Here is a 12371-nt window from a genome sequence, read left to right on the forward strand (position 1 = left end):
GAACCTGATTGCGTGATGATATGGATGAACTGGTTTGATGCAGAAAGCTTCCACGTCAAATTCCTAAGCGCAACGGTAGGAGTGTGCTAATAATGTGTTGTGGCCTATTTTATCTGACAAGGGGAAGGGGGCCGGCGGCAAAGAGAGAAGAGAGATATGTGTTTGTAGAATTGTGTAGAGGAATGTGTGTGTTATTCCCCCCCTACGTAGTGCCTTTATTTATAGTAATAAGAGGGAGAAGAAATCCTTCATCCCTAAAGAATACAAGTCCATAGAGGAATGAATAACTAGAATAAAATCTAATCTAGGATTTACACAATCACACTTAAACTTTCTAGTTTACAACATATAATTAATTATAGAGAAAAACACTAATAACAAAAAAAAAAAGCAATCTGTAACCTTAGCAGAATAACCAATCCTAAAACGAATAAAAATACACTAGCGTATCAGAAGGAGATTGTGCTTGTACGTAGTTTCCGGCACCACCACCCAATAGCTGCATGCTTTTATTGTGGAAAGCGTTGTATATCGTCCGTCAGGCGACTGACTTTTTATAGAGTGAAGATGGTACCAATATATATATACACACACGTTTTATCATGGTCACACCAAGAAATTACTTGTTCACATCTTGTTTTGTGTCACTTAGTTGATGATTGAGTTTTGTAATTAGTACTTTCGCCTTTACGCTAAATGATTGAGTTTTGTAATTAGTACTTTCGCCTTTACGCTAAATGCAATCTATATAACTATATAAGTACAAATTCTACAAAGAAACCATACAAGTTACAAGCTCAAAGGACCATATAATGTTATGTAATTTATCTACATATTATGTAACTTATCTACTAAATAATGATAGATATTGTTTTGCCCATCAATAATCCACAATGAACAAGAGATGAATGCTCAAGTCTCCCCACACAAAAGTCCTCTCGTCTCCTCCTTAGTTGATTTTGCGGCAGTCTTTTCTTACTTCTCCTTTCGAACCTTCCTTGACATCGAGGGTGCTCATTTTCACCATCGCCTGTTGAAAATCTAAGAAGAACATAGCTTGGTTGAAGGCATAACCGTTTACAATGTTTCTAGTTCTCGCACTGGCAAATAGGGTTTGATCAGAACTCAGGACTCCAGCCTTCCTTTGCAGTCCGTTGAAGTAGACATTATCAAAAATGTTTCTCGTTGCATCGAAGGGTTGCTCCGCGTTATCGCCTGCGCTGCATGTTTTGGCCAGTTGCTTTGCAAAGCCTGAATCTAAATTTGGATCCACAGTACCACTCAATCGGTTTTTGAATGAGGAGCACCTGGCTACTCCTAGTGTGTGAGCACCTACAAAGTACAAAAATATCAATGTAAGCATGCAAGCATTAAACTTAAAATGTTCTCTAATATGACAATCCGACCGTCAATTGGGTAGGAGTTGAAGGACATTATTTGAAAAAGTAACATTTTAAATAATCCAAAAAATAAAAAATAAGGGCACTAATTGACAGAATAACAGTAGAACATATCAAGAAAATAATACCGAAATTTGTAGATTGTAAATTGGAGCAGATATGTGTACCAGATAAAGCAACCATTTCTTGCTCAGTAAATCCATGTTGCCCAAACATTGTGATGAGCTCAGAGGCATTCAAGGTGGGTGGAGGCAGATTTCTTGTGTCTTCTATTTTAGACCTACTTCCATCCTTTCTTCCTTTGGGTATGTCATATACCGGACCCCCAGACTGTTGTTATAATGTCCCATTAAAACAAAACTTAAGTTGAATCATTTCTCAAAAGACAAATTAATAATAAAATAATAATAAAGAATGAACCAAAAATTTAATTTTCGAGTATGCATGAATAACATAGGGCAATTGATGAATGAGAGAGGTGACTTCCACACATCATTTTTCTCTCTATACACTTTTCTTTTAGTATTTGAATTGAATAAATCCAAAGAGAATCAAGAAACATTATAATAACAGTGTGTAAAAAAGGAAATAAACGTGCAAAAATAATTTCTCGAACTTACCGCATAAACTGCATAAGTAGAAGCCATTGCAACTATGTCGGCGCAAGAGACAACACCAGGGCATTGTTCTTCAAGTTCCTCTTTTGCATCATCTATAACCTCATAGCCACGCAAGCTCAAATTTGCTGGGGAGTCCTTCTCAGCCTTGTTATCTTTTGTTGAATCCAGGAGAATTGACGCATCACATCCCTAATTATCCAATAGTTACAAAATTCTATTTTAATTAATAATTGAATATATGTAGTGATCGAATCCATAACAAAATTTCTTTAACTTGAATACTTGACCATACACAAGGGAAGAAATTTTTTATTTTTTTTATTTGGGTGGGTGTGTAACGTGTGATGATATGCCGATTGGAAAGTGATAATATGTGAATGACAAGGGAAGGAGTGAAGATATGTAACACATCGCACTTATTACAAAAAAAAAATGAGGGCCTTTTTTATAATCATTTTGTTTTCTAATTTTAACTAAAAGTAAAAGGAAAATGTATTAGCTACATTTCATGTGAATTTCATCTTATCCATTTTCTTTAATATATTTCCCAGTATCTCTAACAAAAAACCACAAACTCAAAACAAAATCGTGTTAAACATCTTAAGATACTAAATGGAAGGACATATTTGAAAATAGGAACTTTAACGAAAAGCTTCCAGTGTTGTTCATTTTAACGAAAAACCATATTTTTACACTAAAAAGTCAATCTTAGTACTATTCACCTTACCCTTTATTTTGTCCTTATCGTTAAAACTCAAAATTTTCAAACCATTTTCATTAGTTTTCCTTTGAAAATATTTGGTAAAAGCAACTGAAAACACAAACATGAAAGCAAGTACATATATGTATGCATTATTTTTATACGATGCAAATACCATGCAAACATATTTAATTGCTGAACAATACTTGGCTACTCAAAAATAAGTAGGAACTCCTACTCAAAATTTTTTCAAAATTGTTCGTTGTCAATTTATAGAATTTCGTGTTTATAATCAGTACCATTTATATTATAAATCAACTTATAAAAATCGCCTCTGCAAAAAATCAATTAAAACTAAGGTCGTTTGGTCATCAAACTATTTAAAAACAAATGAACGATATTGGTAAAAACATTACAAACCGTCTACGTATTTGCTACAATAGATTGATTAAACGACCTTAGTTTTTATTTATTTTTTGCAGAAATGATCTTTACAATGTGATTCATAATATGAACAGTTATGATCATAAACACAAAGCTTTGTGATTAAAACACTAGGAATTTTGAGTATAAGTTCCTACTCATCTTTGAGTAACCAAGTATTGGTCTTAACACCAAGCCTATTGTTGTGCCTACCTCTAATGAAAAAACTATCTCAAAAAATTTTAAATAATGAGAAAGGAGGTATTTGTGTTGTGTGTATAGAGAGAGAGAGAGAGAGAGAGAGAGAGAGCACCTCTATGAAGCAGTCATGGAAGTGCATTCTGATAAGACCTGCTGCTAAAGTTGGATCGGCTTGCAAGGCTCTGGTGACTGTATTTCTGACAATAAGTTCAGCCATCGGGCAGCTCATAATGTAATAGCCCATACTCAAACCATTTGCTCGAAATGGGAAGCCACTAATCATTTGCATTAGTAGAAACACTACAAACAGCTTAGCAATAACCATCTTCGATGATTCTAGAGGGAAGATCTTGAATTCAAATAGTAGTGAGAGGTAGTAGTACTAACTAGCAAGATTATAATAGAATGCTCAAGAAAAGAGGAGTAATTGTTAGAATAAAGAGTGGAGGTAAAGTGCTTTTATAATGATTAAACAAAAGTTGCCGGCCCAAACTTGAAGGAAAAAGAAAAGTTATAGACGACAATGGTTTATCATCAATTTTAATTAAATTATCAAAAATGTCATTATCACTATCTATTTATACCACTATTTGTATCATCTTTTTAATGAAAATAAGATCGACATGTCTTGGTAGGCTTTACCTCTTTTAGAAAAAATGGTACAAATAATAGTATAAATCAATGATAAGTGTAGCACTACTTAAATTCTAATTTATAAGGAGGTATATGAAGTCAGGTGTAAAGAAATAAGCACTCTGCTAGGAACTTTAACGAAAAGCTCCCGATATTGTTTACTTTAACGAAAAACCACATTTTTACACTAAAAAGTCAATCCTAGTACTATTCACTTTACCCTTTATTTTGTCATTGTCGTTAAAACTCAAAGTTTTCAAGCTATTTTCATTAGTTTTCCTTTAATTTAACTTATATTTGCAAAGTTACCACCCCAATCTTAATTAGATGAAAAAGAAAGTTGAAGATAGACAGTGGTTTATGATCAATTGTGCACCTAATGGTCAATACAATACAAAAAAAATTAATATAATTAATGGATGCTAATTGGAAATAGTTCGACACGTGAATAATGCACCATGGGGCACTAAACCATATTGGAGCCAAATGATGCATGCAAGTAGTTTCCACAGTGAAATCGAAAGACGATTAAGATATCGATCACACAACAAATTGAAATGCGATTAATTAATAATGATATCTAATAACATATTAGATTAATCATAAGAGTTGCGTTGAAGTTTTGCATGGATATAATTGGATTATTATAACTGAGTGGTGGGCACGGAAGTCAAATGACAAAACGAAAGTGGGGATAGTGAAGTGTATGCACTATTTATACCACGACCAGAAAAACATGTAGAGGCATATATATATATATATATATGTTGCTCAGCTGGCCTCCATTGCAAAGGAGCCTACCTACTCTCAGTGTCCATATCTTTTTGCGAGAAGTGGGGGGGAGACTTATTTGGCCAAAGAAGATATCAATTTATGCGTGCAGGTCAGCAGGATAACATCAGTGTCATACATATGTTTAATTTCATTTGGTTGTGGTATCATATTCTATACGTACATGTGTGGAGATGGGGACATGCTTTTACTTCAAGGAAGTGATATGTGTTGGACACTTGAGGATATTTACAAATGGAAAACTGATCTACCAAGAAGCCAGGTTGCCTCCAAACAAATGTTAAGTATCCACATGTAGGCTTTCTGTCAGTAATAAATCCAGCCTAGTCATCCTCAGTTATACCCTTCCTCATCAAGATTATAATGCTTAGTGAACATTAATCTCTTTCCAAGAGAAAAGTTCATAGTGAGCAAAGTTCAAGTGGCTCATTACTCATAGTACAAAATATGAATTACAACAATCATATATGATCTTCAGTTTGTGACTTACTACAATTAAAATATAGTTAATATATGGTCAAGTAAGCAATAAATAAGTTCCAAAAATTTTTAGGTATAGCTTTCTATTGGTGTTTGAGCAATAATAAAAATAAGATCTGTTATGGGGACAAACTATTGTTATTTACGCAAAATTCGCACAACTCCGGCCTACCAACTTCGAAACCCAATTGAAATCCTACTACAGGGCTCAGATGACCACCACACTCCATCAACCCATCCAAGGGTTCGAACATGATTTTTATCGAGGCGCATCTGCCACAAAGACGACAAGACTCGAGAATATCTCGCCTTTTTAAATGACGATGTACGTGTCATCGGACACACTGACATCACCACTGTGATCCTGGGAACCGCCACAAGACATAGCTAAAGGCCACTTAACTAGGAATTATAGTTTTTATTAATGCCAAATGACCGATCTACCACTACTCCAGCTTAATGATATGATCGAGGTTGCTCTTTCCTTATTGTCAGATACCTTCAAGCTCAAGACCTTCTTCAAATTCAATCTCTATGATGTACAAAACCTTGAGTGATTCTTTAATCAACCCAACTGCTTTTCAGCACAAACTCAATTACTTTTCAACAAAACCCTTTAGCTCTTCAGCTACAATCTTAAAGTCTTGTTTCTAAACAAACACAGCCTAAGATCCCTGAGATCTAAAATTTTCAGTTCTGTCACCCCGTGGTATGATTTGGTTGACATGTCATTCCAACCGCCTTAATTCTCTCATAGGCATGTGTTTTTTACTAAGTCCAATCTGATACCAGTGATCTCAGTGGACTCATGTAGCATTAGCTTGTCCTTCATGGCCTAAATCCTGCTAGTCTTAATGCCTTCTTTACATGTCCAGTCAATTTACATTTCAAGTCATGTAGCTCGACCCATCAACCTAATTTTACTTTTGAAAACGTCTATAATCTCGACTTCAACATGATATATTACTTTGTGTTTTTCGCTTTAGTTTCTATTTCGCTTTCATTTACTTTTTAGGAAAGCATACACAAAGTTACACTGAATTTTAAGTCCTTGTTCACTCAAGATACGTACAAACTTAACCGAGTCAGCATCTCACTCGGAGCACTATTGTTGGGTATACGCGCAACTTTCACACACATTCAAATGCAAACACTATATGTTGGCAGACTCCAACTGGCACGGCTATTTTCTCTTTCTCTCGAGCCATCACATGGCGCCAAGATTAAAAGCAATACTCGAGACAAATACGTGTTGAACATAGTCCAGACTTTGTTCGCTTAGCTTGTGATTTTGTATAATAGGTGTATGAACACATTTGCAGCAAACATTCATGTCTCACATAAAAAACTCTAATACATACTTTGAAAATGAAAAATCACTTAAAATCATTGTCTGTAACAATCATATATCATCCATATACTGAATTAAGATGTAACTTTACTATTCTTATGCTTTAGAAAAGAAAAAAGCCATTGTCTAAGTCACTTTAAAAATAAATATTATTAATTAATAAGGAAAGGGGGAGAATTCGAAACTGCAACATTAATATTTAGAAAGGAGAGAGTTTCGAACCAAGAATGCATAAGTAGAAACCAACACCCTAAACGAGGACTATTTCAACCAGGATGGTCGCTTCTAATTGCATACCTTTTCCAATTCTTAGGATTTTTTTCATGGATGTATTCTTCCCATCGAATTTTTGCAAGGGCCAATCAAGGTAATAAGTATAGCTAGAGGTAGAATTACATGAATGGTATTAATATTGGCATATGCCATCTGGTGCCAGAAGTCTCCTAGTTAATATAAAGTCAACTTCATAGGCCGGCTTGGTAGTTGGTATATATGCCCCTTTTTCTGCTAACATAACTCGATAAATTCGTAGGCCGGCTTGGTAGTTGGTATATATGCCCCTTTTTTGAATTCCTATCTGCCTTTAACATAACTCGATAAATTCATCCACATCCAACTGTACCCTTCTTACCTTATGTATAAGTAATTACTACAATATACGCACCGATCAAAGAATTAAACTGCTAAACAAATATTCAGAAATTCATGAACAAAGATTGATTGTGTCACGGGCATTTATTTCTAATTGAAAAATTTGTAATACATACAAGTATACAACTAAAAAGAATGCGAAGTACAATTACATGTCAATTAGCAAGCGCTTAGCTTCAGCTTTTGGTGTCTGTTACCAAGAAATAAAGAATTAAACAATGTGGAAATAATAATTAAAATCTTTGTATACCATATTAACTTTATTGCAATATGAATTAACTAAAGTAATCAAGGATCATCAGTTCATGTTCTGATGATAACTTCACTAAGTAGCGTGAGTCGTAATTATAAACGGTATGGAGTTTTGGGACGCTGCATGGAACGCTTTTCGTTCTCAATCTCTATCAGGCTGTTGATTACAATATCTGCAGCAGTTGTTACAACATCTGCCATGTTCCTATAAAACCCAAAAGAAACCGCAAGTAAGGAAAGCTAGTAAGAAAATCAAAAGTGATCGACTGTTGAAGCATTTCCTGATGTACTTTTTCGTCTATACATCGTTGGCCTACCTATTACAGTGCTGCTGGCCTAATCTACATGTAAGTTGTCAATAGATGATTAGTTGTTTGATTACCAGTTCAGTTTTAGTTTTTAAAAACATAAAAACTGAAACCTAAAAGTCAATTTTGAAAACTTAAGAGTTGTTTGATACCCATTTCATTTTTTTGTTTTTCGTTTTAGTTTTCATTTTTTTTAAATTGAAAACTTATTTGGTAACTATTTTCAGTTTTCAATTCTCAAAATAAAAAAGAATAAAAACTAAAAAACAAAAGCCAAAATTTGAAAACTCAATAAAGTAGCTTCACTTTTTTATTTTTAGTTTTCATTTTTTATCTAAAAGTTAAAAATAGTAACCAAACGAGTTTTGAGTTTCCTTTTTTTTTAAAAAAAAAGTGAAAACAAAAGCTAAAAAACTTGTTTGGTAACAACTTTCAAGGCTGTTTAATAACCATTGTTTTTATTTTTTTTGAAAACTGAAAACCTATTTGGAAACTACTTTCAATGTCCAATTTTTAAAAAAATTGAAACAAAAAACATAAAGCCAAATATTGAAAATTCAATAAAGTAATTTTCACTTTTTTGTTTATCATTTTTTTTTTTAAATTGAAAGTATTCGTACCAAATTGGTTTTTAGTTTTCAATTAAAAAAAGTGAAAATAAAAACTGAAAACGAGTTATCAAACGGCTCTTCAGTGAAAAAATGAAAATGAAAATTCAAAAATTGAAAACAATTTTCTTGATTTTTAATATTTGGTTTTCAATTTTCAATTTTTATTTGTTTGAAACTGAAAGTAAAAAACAAACGAGTTTTTTGTTTTGATGAAAAAAAAAAACTAAAAACTAAAAGCAAAATGGTTATATGGACCTATACGGCACAAATTAATTAATTTTTTTCAAAATATTATAAGTATTGCTGCTCTATATAAACCTAAAAGGAAAGAAAGAACATAGATTGACAAAAAATGAAAAAAGAATATAGATTCATCGATCTTACCCTTTTGACGAGCTGTATGTCAACCCTACGGTGTTCCTAGCCTCTTCAAGAGCCAACCTAAAACTTTGTAGCTTCTCCGGCGGACATTGCCCATTGTCCACGACACAAAGCTGAGAGGGCTTAATGTCACAGAATATAGGAATGACCTTCTTATTGGACTCCATGATTAGGGCCAGTTCATGAAGGCAAAAGTAGGAGTCACAATAATTAGGCGAAAACACAGCAACACCAACCTTACAACCCCTTATTGCGCCATCAATTTTATCAAACAGTTTATCTCCAGGTCTCATGGTCCTGTTATCTAAGAAAGGGCGCAAGTTGAGTAGAGAAAGATGGTCGTAAAGCAAAGAGACGATTGTTCTCTTCGTGTCGATTCCTCTATGGTTAAGAAACACATCGCAAGATTTCGTAGCCTGTTCGGCCAATTGGGTTTGCTTTTGGTAGCTGAAAAGATTGTGTTTCAAGCTAATGGCTGCTGAACGATGCATGGTTTTTTGTATGGAACCCTAGTTTTGTTTTTCTGCCTTGTTCTTTAATTAATTGTCTGTTGAATAATGAGACTTTTGGTGCATGCCAGATGTGCTTTGATTTGCACGGCTTTAAATAGAGCCTTGAAGCCTCTATTTTCCAAGTTATTTCTTTGAATGGAATGTGTTCCTGTTCAAAATTTGACCATCCCAGTTGAATTTTGGAAATAAACTAATGAAAACCCTTCAAACACGTTGAAGGTCCCTCTCTGTGTGAAGCTGCCTTCACTGTAATACACATATAACATGCATTGGGACAGCTCCTGGACAAATTTAAAAGTTAATGTTCTCTTTTTTCCACCAAATTAATGTTGAGGTCCAAACATAATATAAAATGCACGTGGGAAACTTATTCAGCGAATTTCATTGTCAGTTCTTTCTTGTTTGAAGTCTGCAGAAATTCAAAGTAAATTCTTGTTTTTATACTTCAATTCATATTAATATTACCATACAGGGAACAAACTAACATATTGCTTTATTGAAAGTTTTACAAACCATGAAAGGGTTTCTTTGACTGTTTGAACGATATACTTGGTCGCAAATTATAATAAGGTCTCCTCCTACGCACATATATTTAAATGCTAATAAGTTATTAATTCATTACAGCGATAATAACTTGTTTAGACTATTCTACAAAATTTCTCATAATCTAAATTGAAAATATGACTTTAACCCCTCAAATTCAATTTTTTTAATATTTAAAACCCGATATAATTTTTTTACTAAAACTAGGATCCACCTAATTGAATTCATTAATTACATATTACTTTACACATTTTATATTTTTTTAGATGCCTAAAATACCCCTATTGCATATTTGATGTGCACAATTAATTCTATGCAGATTGTAAGGAGAGAGTTAATGATTTTGCAAAAAGAAAAATAAGACATTAATGTTAAAAAATTCATATATATATATATATATATTTACAAAAAAAAAAAAACCTAATATATGTAATAATACATAAAAAAGTAATTTACCTACCATGTACAAAAATGTTATTTGATTCAAAATGTGTGTATATATATATATGTGCGTGTGTGTGTGTGTGTGTGTGTGTGTGTGTGTGTGTTTATGTATTTATATAATTAGACCATATTAATTTACCTACCTACTATTTGAAATGTTCGTTTTCAATTGCAAAATATTGTATACCAACAACAAAATATTGCATAAACTTAGGAATTGGATCATGCTTTTGATTTTATCTTTTACCTACAAACAAGCATATACATATTACTTTATATATTTTTACCAAAAAAACGTCCCTAATAGGCTGATATATGTAATAATACATGAAAAATAATTAACTTACCATGTATACAAAAATGTTATTTGATTCAAAACATATAATCTAGGTTTTCTCAAAAAAAAAAAAAAAAAAATATATATATATATATATATATATATATATAATCTAGGTGTAGTATATATATATTTTTATATAATTGGAACAAATTAATTTACCTACCTACAAATTAATTTCCAATAATTTACCTACAAAAAATTATACCCTGTGTGTAATATAATATATTTTTTTCACCAATACATGGAGAATAATTTACCCATAACAAGAAGAAATATAATTTGATGTATTATATTGAAAAATATTATGTCATACCTATATTTATACAACAATAAAACGTGCCTAATATATGTAACAATACATGAAAAATAATTTACCTACAAGTTAGAGAAGTGTTATTTGATTCAAAATATATAACACGAATTTAGTATAATTTTTTTTAATAATTGGAACAAAGTAATTTACTTCCCAATTAAAGCAATATATATCACAAAAAAAGTAAATTTTTGGTATGATATGGATATAATTAATGCAATACAACAGTTTATATATTTTAATTTGGAATAAATTTAGGGATTTGGGAAAGTGGCATGGGTGTAAATAAATTGTATTAGTAGGTCAATAGTGTTCCGATGTGGCTGCAGATTTTAAATTTGGGCTTTTATTAGACGTTTATATGTAGATGGGTTTTTATCTAGGAATCATGAAATGTAAGGGACAAAATCTAAAGCACCCTAATCTAAATGCTTCATTGTTTAATAAGGAAAACTAATGAATAGGGCTTCAAATCTTTGAATTTTAATCAAAAACCATCCACTTGTTGTAGGCATAATCTACTTAAACAATTATGGAGGCCAGAAAGAGAGAGAGGGTGCGGGAGAGAGAAGAGAGAGATGTGTAATTGTGAGGTATGTTCTATTCCACCCCATTGTGCCTTTATTTATAGCAATAGGATAGGTAAAATCCTTACCCTTTTAGGATGATTACAACTCTTAATAGGTAATTAACCTCTAATAGGAATGTAAAGAGATATTCCTAGATCTACTAGGATTTAAACAATCACATTCCTAATCTAATAGGACTACAACACTACCCCTTGAGTGTGTAAATACTCAAATAAATGGCGCATCAGGTCTTCAGCGATGAAGTAAGTACAATTGATGAAGTCGAATGCGAGTCTCAAATCAACGGAATAATGCATAAAAAGGTAAAACTCACAAAATCTTGCTATGGTAAAACCCAAGGTGGGATAAAAACCTAGACTAAGGAGAAAAGTGAGAAGTTACATTAAGTCAAAACTATACGTGTAACTTACATGGGGAAGTCAATAGTGTAACTTATACCGATCCCAAATTTTTTTTTTTTTTTGGTTTTTTATTTCCCTTTTAAGTTTTTATTATTTGTGTTTTTCCATTTTCATAACACCATACTAATATGGATTTGGATCCTCTCCTGAGCAAAGGGTCCGAATCTTGCTGACCAAGCAACACGGACCGTTGGAAATCCAATGATTACAATTATTATAACTTTTAGAGGATCCTCTGTTTATAACCGTTGGATCAACATGTTGATTGGTCAACAGGATCCGAGGATCCAAATCCTACTGATACATGCTCACACACAGTGGTGTGAATTTTTTTTTTTTTTTTTTTTCAAATTGAAGGAGAGAGGAAGGGAGTGGGAGAGAACATGAGAGTGGGAGTGAGGAGAGAGGGAGAGAGGTTTAATTTA

At 32.6% G+C, this 12371-nt stretch overlaps 2 protein-coding genes across 2 annotated transcripts; both read right to left on the reverse strand.

The window, feature by feature from the left end:
* Positions 1–727: 727 nt before the first annotated feature.
* On the reverse strand, positions 728–3817 carry LOC103430340 (peroxidase 47). Its single transcript, XM_008368478.4, has 4 exons — positions 3457–3817; positions 2021–2209; positions 1568–1730; positions 728–1332 (listed from the first exon to the last, which is right to left on the reverse strand). Exons 1-4 carry the CDS (start codon positions 3667–3669, stop codon positions 950–952), a joined length of 948 nt encoding a protein of 315 aa, XP_008366700.1. The 5' UTR covers positions 3670–3817; the 3' UTR covers positions 728–949.
* A 3499-nt stretch (positions 3818–7316) lies between these two features.
* On the reverse strand, positions 7317–9367 carry LOC103431010 (probable 2' cyclic ADP-D-ribose synthase BdTIR). Its single transcript, XM_008369160.4, has 2 exons — positions 8807–9367; positions 7317–7708 (listed from the first exon to the last, which is right to left on the reverse strand). The coding sequence occupies exons 1-2, from the start codon at positions 9292–9294 to the stop codon at positions 7597–7599; spliced, it is 600 nt and encodes a 199-aa protein (XP_008367382.1). The 5' UTR covers positions 9295–9367; the 3' UTR covers positions 7317–7596.
* Between the last annotated feature and the right edge of the window lie 3004 nt (positions 9368–12371).

Source organism: Malus domestica, chromosome 03 (genome assembly GCF_042453785.1).
Source record: "Malus domestica chromosome 03, GDT2T_hap1".
In the NCBI taxonomy this organism is placed as follows: domain Eukaryota; kingdom Viridiplantae; phylum Streptophyta; class Magnoliopsida; order Rosales; family Rosaceae; genus Malus; species Malus domestica.